This window comes from Podarcis bocagei (assembly GCF_964188305.1).
Source record: "Podarcis bocagei genome assembly, chromosome: 14".
Taxonomy (NCBI): Eukaryota; Metazoa; Chordata; class Lepidosauria; order Squamata; family Lacertidae; genus Podarcis; species Podarcis bocagei.
The window spans coordinates 26,666,105-26,688,282 of NC_138139.1; the positions used below are offsets into that span (position 1 = coordinate 26,666,105).

Sequence of the window (22,178 nt, forward strand, 5' to 3'; positions counted from 1 at the left end):
CAGAAATGCCGACTGCAGTGGCAGGGTTACCCTTTGCAACCCAAGGGCCACATGCCGCTCTGGGCAACCTTCCGAGGGTCGCATGTCACTGGTAGGTGGAGCCAGAGGTGAAAGCGGGCGGAGCAACAGCTGTCAATTTCAGCTGGCTAGTTTCTACACACAGTCACACCCCCTTCTCTAACCTGCATGCAGGCAAGCAAGAGGACACGCCCCAGCAAGGCAAAAACACTCCCGATATTATGCAGGGCCAGTGGGAAGCCTTGGGGAGAATTCAAAGGGCCAGTTTGGTTCCCCACCTTCTGGGTTACCCTGCCTGATGGCTAAATAATATACAGAAGCTCTTCTCCAAATTAGGAGAGAGGGCCTTTTTCCTTGATAACTCTCTGGGTTTGAAGCATCCTCTGCCTATCTGGCATCCACCTTGCTGAGTTTTAGTTTCTGGATAAAACTTGTTTAATGTGTCAGGTTTCCCCATAATGTTGTTTGCTGCTGCTGCTGCTGCTGCTGCTGTTGCTGCTACTTTACTGCTATGCAAAAGTGGCTTGGGAAAACGTGTCCATTCAGCAAAATTGCATTAACCTGCTGGTGAATGTCACGAGGGCTTCTTGAAAATCGCAAACTGGTGCAGAAATGTGGCAAGCTGAGCTTTAAGAATGGAAGATTGAGAAACTGACCCTGGGGACGGCAAAGGATTGGCCAACAACCTGGAGCCTGCCGTGAAGAAAACACCCAGAGAGATAAACTATACATGGAGCATGTCTAGTCCAGAGAACCATGCAAGATGATAGAAGGTGACATGAAAGAAATTTATAAAATTACACATGGCACAGAGGAAGTGGATAGAGAAAAGTTTTTCTCCATCTCTTACAATGCTAAAACTCATAGACATCCAACGAAGGTGAATGCTGGAGATTCGGGACACATAAATGAATGGCTACTAGCCACAAGTTTTGATGCTTTTGAATTCTGGTGCTGGAGGAGACCCTTGAGAGTCCCATGGACTGCAAGAAGATCAAACCTCTCCATTCTGAAGGAAATCAGCCCTGAGTGCTCACTGGAAGGACAGATCCTGAAGCTGAGGCTCCAATACTTTGGCCACTTCATGAGAAGAGAAGACTCCCTGGAAAAGACCCTGATGTTGGGAAAGATGGAGGGCACAAGGAGAAGGGGACGACAGAGGACAAGATGGTGGGACAGTGTTCTCAAAACTACCAGCATGAGTTTGACTAAACTGTGGGGGGCAGTGGAAGACAGGAGTGCCTGGCGTGCTCTGGTCCATGGGGTCACAAAGAGTCGGACATGACTAAACGACTAAACAAGCAATGCTGCTGAAGATCAGTTGCTGAAAACCTCTGGGGGGGGTGTTATTGCATTCAGGTCCTGCTTGTGGGTTTCCCACGGGCATTTGGTTGGCCACTGGGCTCTCTGGGCCACTGGCTCTTCCTGCATCCTTACAATGCAAACATACAATTATTCCGAAGATGTCCTTGGGCACCCCCTTACGATTTCTATGTGCTGAGATTTGATGGCTGTAACAATGCCAAAGCCTTCTCGGTTTTGCAAGACAAGTTAAAGATGATAAATTGCTCAACAGGATTCGCCATTTGTGCAACGCCTTGGATAAATTTCCCCTGAGCCTCCTGCAAACCACTGGGTGATGCTCCTACCTGCAGCAGGCGGATAGGAAAAGCCAGCAAGCAACTTATCCCCATCGCGTAAGAGAGGGAGGTCAATTTTTAACATGCCTTGCATGATTACAGTCCCAGAGCCCATGCAGTGCAGCTGGCTGTGTTTGAGTATGGAATCCCTCTAAGATAATACAACCTTCCAAGATTATACAGTAATCTTATAATTATGCAATAACAATCAGGGATGCATTGCAATGATCAGTGCAGATTTCCATGTCTTGCCTTTCAGCGAGATCTACTATTTTCTGTCCACGTACTTGAGAAATCATTTGGAGTGCTCTCTAGTATGTATCTTCTTTTGGAATGACCAAAGGTGTGTTTTCCATGAAGTAGTAGTAGTAATAATTTTATTACTATTTATACCCCACCCATCTGGCTGGGTTTCCCCAGCCATTCTGGGCAGCTCCCAACAGAACACTAAAAACAGAATAAAACATCAGAAATGAAAAACTTCTCTAAACAGGGTTACCTTCAGATATCTTCTAAAAGTCAGATAGTTGTTTATTTCCTTGACATCTGGTGGGAGGCGTTCCACAGGGCAGGTGCCATTACCGAGAAGGCCCTCTGCCTGGTTCCCTGGAGCCCCGCTTCTCGCAGTGAGGGAACCGCCAGAAGGCCCTCGGAGCTGGACCTCAGTGTCCGGGCTGAACGATAGGGGTGGAGACACTCCTTTAGTTATACTAGACCGAGGCCATTTAGGGCTTTAAAGGTCAGCACCAACACTTTGAATTGTGCTCAGAAACGTACCGGGAGCCAATGTAGGTCTTTCAGGATGGTGTTATGTGGTCTTGGCGGCCGCTCCCAGTCATCAGTCTAGCTGCCGCATTCTGGATTAGATGTAGTTCCACTGCACATAACAGAATGTGCACCCCATTCTCTTGAAATTGAAGCACCTCTTGTTTTTGGTGTTCCTAAATACTTTGGAGCGCAGTGACTAAAAAACCCCTCCCCTTTCAGTCTGATGCGGTGGCTCTAGGACACTGGGGACAGGGACCTTGCATGGACCCAGCTGTAGAAACAGTAATGGGTCTTCTGCCCCCTGAAACCCTGAACCAGTACCTCTTTGATCCTGACCCAACCTGGCCTTTTCCAAGCAGCCTGATTCCAATCAAGATCAAGATCAGGTCATTCACACTGATCTCACCCAATGGCATACTTCTCCAGAGTCTTTTTCCAGGGCAAAATTCCAGCCTAGTAAGAGTCCTGGCTTCTCACACTTCCCTCCTCCTCTCTTTTACCATGAAGATAAAAAAAATAGAAAATCACTGTGTGGCTGGACAATGTTTATTACAGTATGTGGCTTTCCTGAAATCTGCTGTGATCTGTTTCTGTCACCACCACTACCACCCCATTGAGTCCAGGGATACAACACATATTAAAGGGGGTGGGAGGGGAAAGAGAGAGAGGGAATCCCTTCATTTAATGAATCAAGGAATCCAATCATTGAGAAATGCAATAGAAAACTGACCGGATCCCTGCCTCCTGCGTTTAGTGTGCAAATCTGAGCAGAGCGGGACATATTTAAGGCCATATTCATACCACACAGACAAAACAGTATCCATCACTTTAAAAAGTCATTGCTTACTCCAAAGAATTCTGGGAGCTGTAGTTTGTCAAGGATGCTGAGAGCTCTAGGAGATATCTCCCCCCACCCCCTGCACAGAGCTACAATTCTCAAAGGGATTTAAATGTATCTGTGAATGTGGCATCTGCGGACCTTCGGACTTCCCCAATGTTCCAGCACAGTTCTCACCAATAAAAACATTATCTAAAAATGTGTACAGTGGTACCTCGGTTTATGAACTTAATCCGTTCCGGAAGTCAGTTCTTAAATTGAAACTGTTCTTAAACTGAGGTGTGCTTTCCCTAATGAGGTCTCCCACTGCCAGTGCCCTTCTACCGTTCGGATTCCATTCTTAGTCCAAGGTAAAGTTCTCAAACCGGGACACTACTTCCGGTTTTGTGGAGTTTGTAAACCGAATCGTTCTTAAACAGAACTGTTCTTAAACCGAGGTACCACTGTATTGACATAAAATACTTTCTTTAAAAACACACATTTAAATGTAGATTTTCTTCTTTTAAAAAGAAATTTAATCTGCTAACTAAAAAGAAGGGAAAAAAACAACTTTCCTTCTGCACTGCAGCCCTAACTGCACACTATGGGATTCTCCACTCCAATCTTTGAGAAAGAAAAAGGAGCTTCAGATGTAGAGCCCCTCATCATGCTTAAAGGTAAAGGGAACCCTGACCATTAGGTCCAGTCGTGGCCGACTCTGGGGTTACGGCACTCATCTTGCTTTATTGGCCGAGGGAGCCAGCGTACAGCTTCCGGATCATGTGGCCAGCATGACTAAGCCGCTTCTGGCGAACCAGAGCAGCGCACGGAAACGCCGTTTACCTTCCCGCCAGAGCGGTACCTATTTATCTACTTGCACTTTGACGTGCTTTCGAACTGCTAGGTTGGCAGGAGCAGGGACTGAGCAACGGGAGCTCACCCCGTCGCGGCGATTCGAACCTCCGACCTTCTGATCGGCAAGTCCTAGGCTCTATGGTTTAACCCACAGCGCTACCTGCGTCCCTCATCATGCTTACTGTCACCCAAATACTGTCACCATTTAAAAACTTGCCCATTCTAGCAATTATAACCTGTGCTCCATCAACACCATCCAGCCAACTTAGCTACTGCACATCCATTAATGTCAAACAGTCAACAAAAGCAAAGTAAAGGATTTGCAAGATGGAGGAACCTCCTCAACTTACTTGCTGCTTGAATCCTGGCTTTGCGGCTCACCACCATCCCAAAGCGATTCCGAGCCATGCAGTCGTACTCGCCTTCGTCCGAGGACCCATCGCCCTTCAGTTTCTGGAAGTGGGAGAAGTACAGCGAGCCGTTGGCGAGTGTGAAGGAGTCCTCTTTGTCCACCACCAGCACCCCGTTCTTGCGCCACGTGATGCTGATGGGCTGGATCCCTTCCACCTGGCAGTACAGCACCAGCGGCTGCTCCTGCACAGCTATGTGGTCACTGGGCTCGATGGCAAAGGAGAGTTCCGTGGAACGGCTCAAGTCTGAAACACAGAGAGGAGGGAAGGGGAAGGAGAGGTCATCTCCAGGGCCACAGAGACACAGTCTTCCCGCCATGGCAGGGATCACCAACCAGGAAGCTGCCTTGTCAAGTGGGTCAGACCACTGGTCCGTCTTGCTTATCATGGGCTACAGTGATTGGCCGTGTGGTACTCCAAAGATCTCAGGCAGGCTCTTCCCCAAACCTAGTTGGAAACGCCAAAGGATTGAAGATGGAGCCATCAAGCTGTGGTCCTTCTCTTAGTGATAAAGATTCCTCATGGTTCATAATGGAGAGCTAATTTAAATGTCAACATAGGAAGCTAGTCCAGTGTTAGCAACTCAGATATATAAGCTAATCGCCAAATGGCACCTTAAGCCTTGGTTACAGTACCGCAATGAAGTCTCTAGGTGCCTTTTTCCCAAGGAGATTTGTTTGTTTATTATTATTATTATTATTATTATTATTATTATTATTATTATTATTATTTTCATTTCTATACTCCTTTCTATTTTAAAGAAAATATCTCAAAGTGGTTTGCAACATCAAATAGAACAATCCAGAATAATACAAATTCAAGCTTCAAGGACAATGTTTCACATTCTTCTCTAAGTGACATTTTGCTTTCCCCATATTTTGTTACCTACTTAATATATATAGCTGCCCCACAGCAGAAGTACTCTAGGAAGTCAGTGTGGTGTAGTGGTGAGGGTGTTGGGCTAGGACCTGGGAGATCAGGGTTCAAATCCTGACTCAGTCAGGAAGCTCACTGGGCCAGTCACAGCCTCTTAACCTACCTCACAGGGTCATTGTAAGGATTAACTGAGGAAGGGGGTGAGCCATGTACTCCTTGGAGGAAAAGGTGGGATATAAATGCAATAAGTAAGCTGTTCTGTTTACCTGCTTAAGAAATCTGGAGGAGCCAGCCAGATGGAGATATCAGTCGCCAACCTAGCATCCAAAGATCTCCACATGGTCACAACTGGACCCATGTTCATCACAAAATGTGCCTGGCTCCTGACTAATTTCAAATACAGGAAGCTACCTGATCATTGAGTCACCCATTGGTCCACCTAGCTCAGTGCTGTCTATAAATGGAATAAGATGCACAGGTAACTCAGGTCTGTCGTGGGACTAACTTCAAGGAAGCCGGAAAGCCAAGTTTCAAGGTTTGCACCTGGGAATGCTAAAAATGTGTATGTGACCTACAGAGCACAGGACACAGAATCCTGCAGCTGGGAGGCGGGGGGGTGTTCATCTAGTGCAATCACCTGTTTGAGGCAGGAAATCCAGAGTTAGAGATTTCCTCCTAATGTTCAATTGAAACCTGCCCTCTAGTAGCTTAAATCCAGTCGGTCTAGCCCAGTCCTTCACAAGAGCAGAGAACACGTTTTTATGCTCTCCTGTGGGGAACCCCTCAAGTTTGGAAAAAGTGCTATTGCAGCCACCCCCAGGCTTCCCTCCTCTAGGTTAGAGATGGGTCAGTTTCCATTTCCCACATTTTCCCCATCTTTAAATTCAGTTTTCCACATTTCCATATCAATTTTTGTTTCCAAGAGTCCTCGTTAAAACCTAGCCGCATGAATTCAGTGCAAATTCATTCAAGTATACAATTTGACATCTACTTCTGCTTCATTGACTATGCAAAAGCCTTTGACTGTGTCGACCACAGCAAACTATGGCAAGTTCTTAAAGAAATGGGAGTGCCTGATCACCTCATCTGTCTCCTGAGAAATCTCTATGTGGGACAACAAGCTACAGTTAGAACTGGATATGGAACAACTGATTGGTTCAAAATTGGGAAAGGAGTACGGCAAGGCTGTATATTGTCCCCCTGCTTATTTAACTTATATGCAGAATTCATCATGCGAAAGGCTGGGCTGGATGAATCCCAAGCCGAAATTAAGATCGCCAGAAGAAATATCAACAACCTCAGATATGCAGATGACACAACCTTGATAGCAGAAAGTGAGGAGGAATTAAAGAACCTTTTAATGAGGGTGAAAGAGGAGAGTGCAAAATATGGTCTGAAGCTCAACATCAAAAAAACAAAGATCATGGCCACTGGTCCCATCACCTCCTGGCAAATAGAAGGGGAAGAAATGGAGGCAGTGAGAGATTTTACTTTGTTGGGCTCCATGATCACTGCAGATGGTGACAGCAGTCACGAAATTAAAAGACACCTGCTCCTTGGGAGAAGGGCGATGGCAAATCTAGACAACACCTAAAAAAGTAGAGACATCACCTTACCAACAAAGGTCCATATAGTAAAAGCTATGGTTTTCCCAGTAGTGATGTATGGAAGTGAGAGCTGGACAATAAAGAAGGCTGATCGCCGAAGAATTGATGCTTTTGAATTCTGGTGCTGGAGGAGACTCTTGAGAGTCCCATGAACTGCAAGTAGATCCAACCTCTCCATTCTTACGGAAATCAGCCCTGAGTGCTCACTGGAAGGACAGATCCTGAAGCTGAGGCTCCAATACTTTGGCCACCTCATGAGAAGAGAGGAGTAAATTTTGGAAATATATTGGAACAGATTTATAAGATGAACTGGCGGGGTTAGAGTAACTCTATCAGCGAACAACTATAAGTTTAAAAATTAAATACGCAATCATGGAATTTATTTGACACTTACCAAAAGGGTGAAGGGAAGTCAAAGGCTCGGTAGAGCCTAAAATATTATGATTTTCTTTTCTATGATTTTACGTTTATTTTTTTGTTTGTATAGTATGGGGAATGGGAATAATAATTTATGTAAATGTGTTTATTTCTGTATTTGTTTGTTCTTTATAAATTCTGAATAAAAAATTTAATGAAGAAAAAAAAAGAGAAGAGAAGACTCCCTGGAAAAGACCCTGATGTTGGGAAAGATGGAGGACACAAGGAGAAGGGGATGACAGAGGACGAGATGGTTGGACAGTGTTCTTGAAGCTACAAACATGAGTCTGACCAAACTGCAGGAGGCAGTGGAGTCCACGAGGTCACGAAGAGTCGGACACGACTAAACAACTAAACAACAACATACAATTTGGCCATTTGCATATGTAACTCTGACTGATGTAAAGCATTTTTGACTGTTGGTTTCACCAATATGTGCAAACTTTACCTCAGTAGATGCATTTTTGTACACACAGAGAACTGCGTTGCAGGATGCTGAGTAAGGCAAATTTGAAAGGATGGCTGTACAGTATTGGGGTTCGCATTAAGTTTCAGAAAGTGCAAATTAGATGAATTCCCCTTTAAATGGAATCCAAGCTTAATTCCCAATAGCCCAGCAAGAAATACGGTTCCCTTGGATCAATTCAGCCCTTCTCCACAGCACCTATCTGCCTTGATGTTTAGAAGTACTAACCTTCCTGTTTACAAGACAGGCAGCTCTTTAAAGAGGGAGAGCAGAAGGAGGGAGGAAAATATTAGATGAGTCTTTCCGCGACAGGATGAAGCCTGATGTTTTAAGATGCTTAATGGGTTAATAAAAGGAGGCGGACAAAGGCCATGTTTATTCTCAGCCTCCACTGCTCAAATGGAGTCGCCATTTGGAAAAGTTCCTGCAGCCTCACCTCTGACATGCAGCTCGGTAACCCAAACCCGCCTCTTTGTCTGCCCAAGTCCATCTGCCTCATCTCAGGTTTCACTCCATGCTGATCCCCTCGTAATCCAATTTAAGTTGCCATATATAAGGTGAGAGGGGGAATTCTGAAAGTGCCCAAGTCTCCCAAAGTAGACGGGTTCTCATTTTTGCAGAAGAGAAGAGACTAGTTCCTTTCAAAACAGAATAGTGTTTGTGGGAAAAGGTGTGAGCAATTCCATCCTTTGCCAAGCAGGCTAAGTTGAGGGCCAGGGAGCAGCCAGGCTTTAGTCAACACAGATCAACAGCAGGGGCGGATTTGGACAGCGTGACCAGTTCCGCCACACTGGGCGCCGAAAGTATGATGCAGCGAATTGAGCAGAATGGAAGGTGGGGGCGCTGAATTTTGGGCTGGCACAGGGCACCACTGAAATTTGAAAGACCAAAGTCTGCCCCTGCCAACAGAGGTGCTCAGGCTCAGTTGAGTGCCAAGGGCGGGGCATTACTGTGGACACAGGTAGTACTGTCAAAACCAGAAAGGAGCCAGGTCCTGCTACCTTAAAGGTAAAGGCACCTCTGACCATTAGGCCCAGTCGTGGCCAACTCTGGGGTTGCAGCGCTCATCTCGTTTTATTGGCCGAGGGAGCCGGCGTACAGCTTCCGGGTCATGTGGCCAGCATGACTAAGCCTCTTCTGGCGAACCAGAGCAGCGCATGGAAATGCCGTTTCCCTTCCCGCCAGAGCGGTACCTATTTATCTACTTGCACTTGACGTGTTTTCGAACTGCTAGGTGGGCAGGAGTAGGGACCGAGCAACGGGAGCTCACCCTGTCATGGGATTTGAACTGCCGACCTTCTGATCAGCAAGTCCTAGGCTCTGTGGTTTAACCCACAGCGGCACCCTCATCCCTACTACCCTGCTACGTTAGTCACCACTTAAAAGTGTTTGAAAATTAGCCAGGTACCAGGCACAATTTGCACCAGGATTTCAACCACTTGCGACCCAGTGAAGATGCCTGGGCACTAGGATGGTACCTGGCAACTCCACGATCTGGATGCATGCCAGGGAGTCCTTGTATCTTACCTGTTTCCCTCATGCTAATACCACATCCTGTAGAATTCTATCAGTTCTTTTTTATCTACACAATCAAAATGAATTTCAGGAACCAAAATGCTTTTCATGGGGAGCCTGAGCAGGAACAGTGAACAATGCTGATATAGTTAATTGTTGTAGCTTGTCTTCACTCACAGTTGTGAAGAATATTCCTATGTTATGAATGGTCTGTGTCACCATTAAGAAAAAGAAGCAGGAATCAGTGTTAGAAACTGGAATAGAAAAGCTAGAAGCCAAATGGCTTCTGGGACCAGGGTTGTGGGCACCAAAACAGAATGTCTAGTTGCCACTGGAGGGGTTGGCAATACTTTTTAGTTATTATTTTGATAAGCATGAATTATTACACAATTCACATAAGTGACACATTTTTAGCAGAAATTGTTAATAAAGTCGTACCTTGGAAGTCGAACAGAATCCTTTCTGGAAGTCCGTTTGACTTCCAAAACATTTGGAAACTAAGGGGTGGCTTCCGATTGGCTGCAGGAAGCTCCTGCAGCCAATCGGAAGCCACGGAAGCTGCGTTGGATGTACGGGTTCCAAAGAACGTTCGCAAACCAGAACACTCACTTCCGGCATTTGGGAGCCAAAACATTTGACTTACAAGGCGTTCGACTTCCAAGGTACAACTGTACATGTTTAATTTGGTGTTGACAATGAAAATATTGGTTTTCAAAACACTCTACTCTTTATTGTTAAACTCATTAACATATTGTCTATCCTTAACATATACTTTGAGGCTTCAAAGCACATACATTTCAGTAATCCTTGAGTGTCAGCCAAGCGCAAAAAAATGGCACCCAGACTTATTTAGGCTCTCGTAAATGGAGAATCTTTAGGTGCAAAATGCGCCTGGTACCCTGCTAATTTCGAACCCTGGTAGGAAGAGGCTAAAATAGATGTGGACTGTCCCTGGATCAAGTGACTTTTCTTCTATAAGTTCTTGAAGTTCTTAATCTAGCTCAAGGTTATCATCTGAAGTAGCCAGATGTTTAACTAAGAATCCATCGCAGCCGGTCCATCATTTGAAAAATAAAACTTTAGAGCAGTCTTGCTCAAAAAACGGCAGCTAGGTATTCCGTTTTGGCAACTGTAACCTTGGTTTGAGAAGTCATTCGGTGACTGGCTTATACACCTGAGTTTCTGATCACTGAGCAAGGGACAGGAACACAGGAAGCTTCCTTATACCAAGTCAGGCCTATTGGTTCATCTAGCTCAGTACAGCCTACCCTGGCTGGCAGCAGCTCTCCAGGGTTTCAGGCAGGGGAAATTGGCAACCCTTCCTGGAGGTGCAAGAGTTTGAACCTCAGGCCTTCTGAGCGCAAGGCAGTTGCTCTGTCATTGAGCGACACTTCGCTAAGCCCTGGAGGTAGCCACAGAGGGGGAAGAGTGAAAACTCTTTAAAATAAAATAAGGAATGTTTGGTTTAGAGATCAGCTTGGATTCGCTGGCAAAAGAGTGGCCTCAATTGAAATGAAGGCAATTTCGGATATGGATGAGATGTTTCGTCTTTTGCCCTTGAATAACTGAAATACCACCCCAGACCAGAGGCAAAAGGTTAAAAGTACAGTGGTACCCCGCAAGACGAATGCCTCGCAAGACGGAAAACCCGCAAGACGAAAGGGTTTTCTGTTTTGGAGGCGCTTCGCAAGACGAATTTCCCTATGGGCTTGCATCGCAAGACGAAAGCCCATAGGGAAATGCTGGCGGTCGGGAGCAAAGACTTTCGCCCACAGCCGGCCTTCAGAAGAGGACCTCTTCTGAAGGCCGGCGGGGGGCAAAAGTCTTTGCTCCCCCCGCCTGCCTTCCCCCCACCTGCCCCGGGCGATCTTAAAATGCTGGCGGGCGGGAGCGAAGCGTTCGCTGCCGACCCCCAGCATTTTAAAATCTCCAAGGGACAGCAGAGAAGTCTCTGTCCCGGGGAGGTTTTAAAATGCTGGGGGTCGGGAGCGTTCGCTGCCGACCCCCAGCATTTTAAAACGCTGTTCCGAAGCGGGGGGCGGGAACATCTGCCCCAGCCGCCCCACTTCGGAACGATGTTCCGAAGGGGGGAGGGGGGGCGGGAACAGCTGCCCCATCCGCCCCACTTCGGAACGCTGTTCCGAAGTGGGGAGATGGGGCGGGAACAGCTGCCCCATCCGCCCCACTTCGGAACGATGTTCCGAAGGGGGGAGGTGGGGCGGGAACAGCTGCCCCATCCGCCCCACTTCGGAACGATGTTCCGAAGGGGGGAGATGGGGCGGGAACAGCTGCCCCATCCGCCCCACTTCGGAACGATGTTCCGAAGGGGGGAGGTGGGGCGGGAACAGCTGCCCCATCCGCCCCACTTCGGAACGCTGTTCCGAAGTGGGGAGATGGGGCGGGAACAGCTGCCCCAGCCGCCCCACTTCGGAACGATGTTCCGAAGGGGGGAGGGGGGGCGGGAACAGCTGCCCCAGCCGCCCCACTTCGGAACGCTGTTCCGAAGTGGGGAGATGGGGCGGGAACAGCTGCCCCAGCCGCCCCACTTCGGAACGATGTTCCGAAGTGGGGAGGGGGGGCGGGAACAGCTGCCCCATCCGCCCCACTTCGGAACGCTGTTCCGAAGTGGGGAGATGGGGCGGGAACAGCTGCCCCATCCGCCCCACTTCGGAACGATGTTCCGAAGGGGGGAGGTGGGGCGGGAACAGCTGCCCCATCCGCCCCACTTCGGAACGCTGTTCCGAAGTGGGGAGATGGGGCGGGAACAGCTGCCCCAGCCGCCCCACTTCGGAACGATGTTCCGAAGGGGGGAGGGGGGCGGGAACAGCTGCCCCATCCGCCCCACTTCGGAACGCTGTTCCGAAGTGGGGAGATGGGGCGGGAACAGCTGCCCCATCCGCCCCACTTCGGAACGATGTTCCGAAGGGGGGAGGTGGGGCGGGAACAGCTGCCCCATCCGCCCCACTTCGGAACGCTGTTCCGAAGTGGGGAGATGGGGCGGGAACAGCTGCCCCAGCCGCCCCACTTCGGAACGATGTTCCGAAGGGGGGAGGGGGGGCGGGAACAGCTGCCCCAGCCGCCCCACTTCGGAACGCTGTTCCGAAGTGGGGAGATGGGGCGGGAACAGCTGCCCCAGCCGCCCCACTTCGGAACGATGTTCCGAAGTGGGGAGGGGGGGCGGGAACAGCTGCCCCATCCGCCCCACTTCGGAACGCTGTTCCGAAGTGGGGAGATGGGGCGGGAACAGCTGCCCCATCCGCCCCACTTCGGAACGATGTTCCGAAGGGGGGAGGTGGGGCGGGAACAGCTGCCCCATCCGCCCCACTTCGGAACGCTGTTCCGAAGTGGGGAGATGGGGCGGGAACAGCTGCCCCAGCCGCCCCACTTCGGAACGATGTTCCGAAGGGGGGAGGGGGGGCGGGAACAGCTGCCCCATCCGCCCCACTTCGGAACGCTGTTCCGAAGTGGGGAGATGGGGCGGGAACAGCTGCCCCAGCCGCCCCACTTCGGAACGATGTTCCGAAGTGGGGAGGTGGGGCGGGAACAGCTGCCCCAGCCGCCCCACTTCGGAACGATGTTCCGAAGGGGGGAGGGGGGGCGGGAACAGCTGCCCCAGCCGCCCCACTTCGGAACGATGTTCCGAAGGGGGGAGGTGGGGCGGGAACAGCTGCCCCAGCCGCCCCACTTCGGAACGATGTTCCGAAGGGGGGAGGTGGGGCGGGAACAGCTGCCCCAGCCGCCCCACTTCGGAACGATGTTCCGAAGGGGGGAGGTGGGGCGGGAACAGCTGCCCCATCCGCCCCACTTCGGAACGCTGTTCCGAAGGGGGGAGGTGGGGCGGGAACAGCTGCCCCAGCCGCCCCACTTCCGAACGCTGTTCCGAAGTGGGGAGGTGGGGCGGGAACAGCTGCCCCAGCCGCCCCACTTCGGAACGATGTTTCGAAGGGGGGAGGGGGGCGGGAACAGCTGCCCCAGCTGCCGGGCTTCGTAGCGCTGCTGCGAAGCCGGGCGGGGGGGTGGGAACACCTTCTGAAGGCGGGCAGGGGGCGAAAGTCTTTGCTCCCCCCTGCCTGCCTTCCCAGGGGCTTTTAAATCGCCCCGGACAGCGGAGAAGTCCTCCGCTGTCCGGGGCGATTTTAAAATGCCGCCCGCCAGCATTTTAAGATCCCCCGGACAGCGGATCTCCTCCGCTGTCCCAGGGTTTTTTAAAATGCTGGGGGTGGGAAGAAAAGCCCTTGTCCCCCCCCCCCAGCCTTCAGAAGAGGTCCGGGGACAGACTGTCCCCGGACCTGGCCTGAAGGTGGTTTCCCTAGGAACGCATTAATTGATTTTCAATGCATTCCTATGGGAAACCGTGCATCGCAAGACGAAAAACCCGCAAGACGAAGAGAATTGCGGAACGAATTAATTTCGTCTTGCGAGGCACCACTGTAGTTTTGGAGGTGGATTTCAACTCCATTTTCCTCCTCTTCTTCTTCTTTGTTTAAGGCAATTGTAAATAAGATTACACAATTAATGGAGGAGGAGGGAAAGGCCACCATTCACTTCGCTGGAGGGGGAAAGAAAATAATTGCGGCTAATTTCCTAATATAGCCCTATTCACATCTTGGATGCCTATCAAATCTAATATCATGGTGCCAGAGCCCTGAGGCCAGTGGGTGGGAAGACAGATTTGAAGGAAGCCTTTTCAAATCAGGATGTGCAACACTGCAATAATATAATACAGTTGTGTTATATACAGTTGTGCTATATACTTCTGAGCCCAACACAGCTCAGAAGTAAGCCCAAGCAAGTTTAAATGGGTCTAACTCTGACCCAGGGCTGTGGCCTCCTATGCCAAGTTAGCTTCTTAAATAACTGGGAGATTCTTCACCAGTCAATTAAGTGCTTGCTCATCTCCACTCCAGCTGGGGCTTTGTCAGGGGAATTTTCTCTCCCTCCTTTTAAATCGCTTTTACCTTTTATTATGGCAAAGGAAAGGAGGGTGGGAGCAAGGAAAATGTAATTGACAATGTCACAATGGAGGAGGGAAAACTTCAAGACAGAAAACTCCCCCTCTCTGCCAGTTCTCCTGCGAGAAACATTTCATATCTTCCCCAACAATATGATGTGTGGCGACACAAACAGTTATTTAACCAAAAAATATCACCCAATATTTGATCAGAGAGAAAACAATTAGCAGGGGAAAGGCTGAACTCCCAGATTTATCTTGCAGAGAGAGGGAAAGGGGGGAGGGAGGAGGCTTGGGGGTGAATGAGAGCTTTTCAATGCACTCTGAAGTTGATTTAATTATTGTTTTCCCCATCTTCCAACCCTCGCTTTTAACTGGGCATCTGTCGTTCCTTTCCACAACCTGAACAGCACCAACTACCACTGCACAGTATCAAGGTTGCAGTCTGTGTACCCACACCTGGGAGCAAGCCCCATTGAACGTGGTGGGGGCTTACTTCTGAGTAAACTTGCAAAGGGTTGTGTTGTGACTGGGTTACCAGACTCCCGGAATCTCATCTCCTCCCCCACAATGACAATGGGGGTTTTGCTTCAGGAGGGAAGCCACCGTAAATGCAGAACCCACCATTGCATTTTTTAAAAAACAACCCCTCCTAATATTTTTCAGATGCTCCAAAACTAAACTGAAGCCTTCCCAGGTGTTAGCACTCCAAATACAATTGCTAAGGGGAAACAGGAAGGAATTTTGGGGGGGGGGCCTCTAAGGAGACAGCCAGAAAGAGATCAAACTAGCTCTGACCCTTTCCCTTTTTTTCTGCAAAGCTACAGGAGGCTCAGTCAGGGATTCCACAGAGGGGCACCGTGAGAGGTTGGTCATATGAAATCTATTTACAGCTACCGTAAGGGATCAGTCCTTGCACTGTCTAACATGGAGAGGTGGGGAATGAGCAAGGAGCATATTGGGATCTATTGGGAGTAATTCACAGTAGATCAGCATGTGGTTCTGACTCCTAATCTTTTAGAGATTGCAACTAGAAAGCTTCTTTATTTCTTTTTTTAAAAGCACAGGGTGGTGAGGAGAGGGAGAAGAACATGAGTTTAGGTTCAAAAGGACCTGTGTGCTTGGTTCTGGTATTGATCATAATAACTGTTATTATATCATTATCCCATCCTAAGGAATGCCCTCCCATCAGATGTCAAACAGCTACACAGCTGTATGACTTTTAGAAGACATCTGAAGGCAGCCCTGTACAGGGAAGTTTTTAACGTTTGAGGTTTTATAATGTTTTTAATATTTTGTTGGGAGCTGCCCAGAATGGCTGGGGCAACCCATTCAGGTGGATGGCATATAAATAATAAAATTATCATCATCATCATCACAAACTCCTTAATTCTTAACTAAACCACTTTGTCTTTATTTCTTGTCTTATTACTACATTTACCGTATTTTTTGCACCATAACACTCACTTTTTTCCTCCTAGAAAGTAAAGGGAAATGTCTGTGCGTGTTATGGAGGGAATGCCTACGGGTGGCATGCCTACGGATTTTCCTCCTCTAAAAACTACATGCATGTTATGGTCGGGTGCGTGTTATAGAGCGAAAAATACAGTACTTTCCACCTAGGAGCTCAAGATAGTGTTCATGGCTCTCCCCATCCCCTCTTTTACTCTCACAGCCACCCAATGAGGGAGCTCAGACTAAGAGGCATGCCCAGCCAAAGGTCACCCAGCAAGCTTGATGGCCAAGTGGGAATTTGAATCCTGGTCTCCTAGGTCATAGTCACAAAACACTCTAACCACTACACCACATTGGCCTTTTTCAACCTGGCTGTGATCAGTGGCCTCTGGATTCTAGTGAGAAACAAGCAAGCCAAGGAGATCCTGCATGCCTGAAGTCTGCCATCCTTGGTCTAATATCTAATCCATGTTCTGAAGACTCGCTTGAAGGCCTTTGGGTTTGGGTTTGCTGTGAGCAACCCTCTCCTAGGGCCTTGCTTTAAAGTACGAGTAGGAAACCTTTTCATCTGCAAGGGCCACACCTTCATCAGAATCAGCCTTGTAGGGCCAAATTGGACAGGTGGGTGGGGCTGCCCACCTATCGGTTCCATGACATCATAGTGACATCACATGCAAGATACTTTGAAGTCCAGAAGCTGGGGCTTCTAAAGGAGAGAGTTTCTCCTCTTGATTTGGCAGTGGGTTGCAAGGACCCATTAGCTAAAGTGGTGCTTCAGGTTAAGAACAGGCTAAAATTATAATGGGGGATTGAAATCCTCCCCTTTAAGCAGGGGATTCCAATGCACAGCCCTTCCTGATCCAGGAAGGGGTGTGCATCAGGATAAAAGGGAGGAGGTTTGTTAGCAGGGAATCCAAATCAGGTCTGGATGGAAACCTCTATGAAATCAATGAAAGAGAAACTCCATTTTACCAGATGGCTGCAAAGTCCCCTTCCTGAATCTCCAAGGTTTGGGGAAGGGGTCTTTCCTACTTGGAGAGACCAAGAATTGAACCAGAGAATTTTTGCACTCAGAGCAAAATTTTTGCACTTCCACACTCCAAACAAAGGACACACTAGCACTAGGCAGCATAGCATTAATGCTTCCCAAGATATTCTGTTGGAAACCTGCACTGAAGCTCCCACAGAGCTCTCTTAGGCTGAGGCTGCCCTGGGGAGCATGGCTGAGCCTCCTCCACGAGGGGCCATTGGCCAGTCCCTCTCTGCCTCTCTTTCTTTGAAAGTGCAATTATGGGCCCGCTCACTTCCTGCCCTGTTGCTTTTACGGGCTCGCGAAACACATGAAAACAATTATTTTTATCCTCCTGCAAAACCAAAACTTTCTAGACTCTTTTGGGTTGACTGGCCAAGGACAGGCTTTTTCATGAGCCGTGCTACATAATTTATTGGTTTTTTTAAAACTCTGTAAAGTTTTTTAAGAAAGAAAAAAAAGAACTCCAGTAAAGTTCAGACCAGTTCGTGAGACTGAAGTAATTCCGAACTGACTCTTTCATGCACAAGCCCCCTAATCATTTGGACTTAACAGATGTTTATAGTCCATAGAGAACTTGACTTGCTACAGGATACTAACAATGGTATTGTTCAGAAAATGGAAATAATAGCGTGAAGAGGAAATAACAGTTAGGGCTTGAATAGTTCTATCCCCTTCCAAACTAAAGCTTATACAGTGGTACCTCGGGTTACAGACGCTTCAGGTTACAGACTCCGCTAACCCAGAAATATTACCTCAGGTTAAGAACTTTGCTTCAGGATGAGAACAGAAATCATGCTCCGGCGGTGCGGCGGCAGCAGGAGGCCCCATTAGCTAAAGTGGTGCTTCAGGTTAAGAACAGTTTCAGGTTAAGAACAGACCTCCAGAACAAATTAAGTTCTTAACCCGAGGTACCACTGTATATTGATTGCATTTATATAGCACCTTTTCCTCCAAGTTGCTCGGGTTCTCCCCCTCCTCATTTAATCCCCACAACAACCCTGTGAGGTAGGTGAGGCTGAGACACAGTGATTGGCCCAAGGTCACCCAGCAAACTCTGTGACCAAGCAGTCATTTGATCCCTGGTCTCCCGGGTCCTAGGCAGACACTCTAACCACTACACTAAGTATTTAAAAGGCACCTTCACACACACACACACCAACAACCACTCCAATAGTTAACTTCAAGTTGCAGTGGAAACACCAAACACACTAGGAAAGTCCTACTAGAGACTGCAAGGATGGGAAGAGCATAAGGTGAGCTAGCTGCAAAATCAGGCTAACGGCCCAGAGTCCTGTTCTCACAATGACCATCCTGATGTATCTGCAGGGATATGATGGCCACTCTCCCGGACCAGTGTTAGAAGCTCAGATATATGGCTCAGAATGGCTCCTCAAACCAGGGTTACAGTCACCAAGAGGAAATGCTTCATTGTCATGCTGGGTCCAGACAGTTCGAAAGTCATATTTTTCAATAAGACTTTTTGGGTTCCTGACATTCATTCTGATTGTGCAGATAAAATGTAATGGCTAGGATTCTACAGGATGTGTTGCTCGTGTGTGAAAACAGTGAAGGTCCAAGGATCCCCAGGCATGCACCTCCAGACAGTGGAGGCATCAGGCCTCATCCTGCCACCCAGGCATCTTCCCTTGGTTGCAAGTGGTCCATCGCCAGGTGCAAAATGTGCCTGGTGAACTTCAAACACTGCTCTCCCCACCTGAGATTCTCAGCAACAGGTATTCAGAGGCCTAGTATCTCCGAGAGTAGAGGTAACAGAGAATAATGATTGTGGCTAGTAGCCACTGATAGCCATGTCCTTCAAGAATTAATCTAATCCTCTGTTAAAGCTGCCAGACTTAGCAGTCAGCCTCACATCCTCCTGACTGATTTTATATCTACTGCTAGTTTTACTGTTGCTACAATAATTGCTTTCGTTTCTGATGTTTCTGGTCTGTTTTATATTTGTTTTATGGTTCTCTTTCGCAGGCTTTCTTGAACATCTGACCTGAAGCTTCCAACCTTCAACTTCGCTGGACGCCGGGGGCTTCGCTCAAGGAAAATCCGGCACATGGATCTGCTTGGACAAGCTATTCCTCGGAGCTGGTGGAATGGGGAAGGTCCAACCCAGCAGTGGCTACCATGGGAACAAGAGCCAGGCCATCCCAACAGGAGCCACTGTGCCATGGCAATAAAGCCAGCTTCCCTTGATCTCTCCATGCCACACAAAGGAGCTGGTGTGGATCAGAAAGCCTGGTGGGGATGGCATAAAAGAAGAGAGTCTTGATGGACAGCCACTTCCAAAGGCAGCATGGAGGACAGCTGAGTTGACTTTGGGTTCCAAGGGGAAAGGACAAAAGGGGCTCATGAGAACAAAAGCAGGAGTAAAGAAAGACTAGAAAGAGAGAAATGCGGAATGGGAATTTTGTTCCTCCCAGATGCACCAGAAAAATGACCCCAAAAGCAGCACTTTGGCTCATTCATTCACTGCATGCCCACATTTGTTGTTGTTTAGTCGTTTAGTCGTGTCCGACTCTTCGTGACCCCATGGACCAGAGCATGCCAGGCACTTCTGTCTTCCACTGCCTCCCACAGTTTAGTCAAACTCATGCTGGTAGCTTCAAGAACACTGTCCAGCCATCTCGTCCTCTGCCGTCCCCTTCTCCTTGTCCCCTCCATCTTTCCCAACATCGGGGTCTTTTCCAGGGAGTCTTCTCTTCTCATGAGGTGGCCAAAGTATTGGAGCCTCAGCTTCAGGATCTATCCTTCCAGTGAGCACTCAGGGCTGATTTCCTTAAGAATGGAGAGGTTGGATCTTCTTGCAGTCCATGGGACTCTCAAGAGTCTCCTCCAGCACCATAATTCAAAGCATCAATTCTTCGGCGATCAGCCTTCTTGATGGTCCAGCTCTCACTTCCATACATCACTACTAGATCTTTTTTCCAGGAAGTCAGCAGAGCAGCTGCACCTAACAGAGAGCTGCACTCGAACCCTGGAATGTTAACGTATAAACCAGTCTTCCCTCAACCAGGTACCCTCAGGAGGTTTTGAAGTGCAACTCCTATGGCCCCACTCAATGGAAGCTGTAGCCTAAAACATCCAGAGGGCACCAGGTTGGGGGACAGCTGCTGTAAATAATCAGCTGACCCCCCTGACCCCATTCCCATCCACCTTTCTTTCACTTCCAGCACAGCTCGGTTCACACGCCGGAGAACCAATCTGCTCCTTCCTTTTGTTAAGCTGGCTGTTTTGATTAGAAATGAGAGCGGATCCAATCTCGGCACTTTCAAATGCATTTCTATGCCCAACGCCAGCTTTAATTTCATATATCATGTCAACGTTTTTTATTCGTTAAATGATACCCGGCGTGCGGTTTAAGCAGGGAGAAGGGGAGATATATATGGGGGTATTACACCAATTTAGGTGAAAGCAATCCCATTCCACATCAAAAACAAAACTAAACCCATGTAGGCAGAGGAATTAATGAAAGCTTAGACCCTTGAATAATTTAAAAAGTGAAGCCCTGGTTAAATATAAATGACAAGATTTAATTCTAGGGCTCTAATCAAGCAGGGTCTGCAGCTCATATCCTGTTCTGGTCCCTGAAAACCAGGCTCTGTGGCAGCAGACAAAAGCTGTCCATCACCCAAGACAAAGGCAATTTTTTTGGATTTATTTTTTAAATATATTGCGTCAAGGCTTGCAAGCTGTTGTAAACCTAGTGTTTCAAGTTACCCGTTCCTGATCCTTTATCCTTCAACTCAATTACTGAGATCCTCCGATGGGGCACTTCTGGTGGCTCCTCACAAGGCCCCTGAGATTTGATCAACCTTTACTAGGGACTGAGTCTTTTGTGTGGCAGGCCTTGTCCTGTGGAACTCTCTGCCAGTGGAGACTCAACAGCAGGGCCAACCCAAAACATGTTGACACCTGAGGCGAACCACAAAATGGCTCCCAGTTCCCTTCCAAATTTGAATACCAGCTGCTAGGATCCACTGGGATCTGGTTTGCCACTGTGACAGCAGGATGCCAGACTCTGATCCAGCTATCCCACCCTCCCTGCCTTTGGAAGCCTTGTAAGTCATTGCAGGAGAAGGGCTGTGAGCAACAGAAGACTGGAAACATTTCTAGGACCAAGCTGAAACTGTCAAGCTTCCCTGTTACTGTTTCCTTTTCACCAAGAGGTGAAATGCTGTTAATGCAATATTGTTTTATTTCCAGTACTGAAATGCTGGGAGGTTTTGTATTCAGTGGTACCTCGGGTTACATACGCTTCAGGTTACATATGCTTCAGGTTACAGACTCCGCTAACCCAAAAATAGTGCTTCAGGTTAAGAACTTTGCTTCAGGATGAGAACAGAAATTGTGCTCCGGTAGCACAGCAGCAGCAGGAGGCCCCATTAGCTAAAGTGGTGCTTCGGGTTAAGAACGGTTTCAGGTTAAGTACGAACCTCCGGAACGAATTAAGTACTTAACTCGAGGTACCACTGTATTGTTATATTTGCCGTGACGCTGTTGTTTTATTATGTTATCATGAAATTTTTCTCGCAATGGTTGATTTTGAGATGCATTCCTGTTTTCTTTGTTGTAAGCCGCTTTGAGCAGGATTCTTTTTTGCAGGAAAAGATGGCATGCAAATAAAATCATGAATGAAACAACTTGGTTCACTAGTAGAACAACTTGGAATACCTTAGAGCAGCCACCAGTGGAGTTCTGAGACCCTGCATGAATCACAGATCAAATGTGGGAGGAGAATAATGCAATAATAACACAATCCAACCACACAGATTTCCCTCCATCGGGCACACATACCAGTTCAGTGCCACAAGAACCAGCGAAGGCAAGTGTTAAAGCTTGATCAGGACACAGGACATTTAAATGCTGCATTCACAAGAATATGCAATGGACAAGTGTTCAGTCTATTCTGCGAAATGGGGTCATTAAAGATCTACTTTCACAAGCTGTTGGAAAGAGGAGTGCTAAAAGTGCACCTTTTAGCTGGCTAGACCACATTTTACTCAAGAGTAGACCCATTAAAACTAGTAGAAGCAGGTTAGTAACACCCATTTAACTTCCACAGTAACTGCTTTGAGTATAACTGGCATTGGTATTTTAAGTTTCACACAACAAATTAATAATATTTCATACAAAGAGGACTGGGAGGTGAGCTCCAGGGATACCTTGATTCCTTTAAGCCACAAGACATACAATCTTCAGGAAGATCAGAAGGCAAAACCATGCCCTGCAAAAATCAGGATTGTTTGTCTGTTGTTTTTCTACTCTTCCTAATACCCATCTAGCTGTCTGGTGGTTTGCATTTATGAAGGGTTCAGCTTTCAAGAGATTGTCAGATGTG

At 48.0% G+C, this 22,178-nt stretch overlaps 1 protein-coding gene across 1 annotated transcript in view; it reads right to left on the reverse strand.

Moving 5' to 3' along the window:
* IGDCC3 (immunoglobulin superfamily DCC subclass member 3) overlaps positions 1-22,178 on the reverse strand; it is a 112,637-nt gene that overhangs the window by 85,151 nt on the left and 5,308 nt on the right. Inside the window, exon 2 of the mRNA XM_081171117.1 lies at positions 4,449-4,754. Coding sequence (XP_081027243.1) covers positions 4,449-4,754 — 306 coding nt within the window. The remainder of the gene's footprint in view (positions 1-4,448; positions 4,755-22,178) is intronic.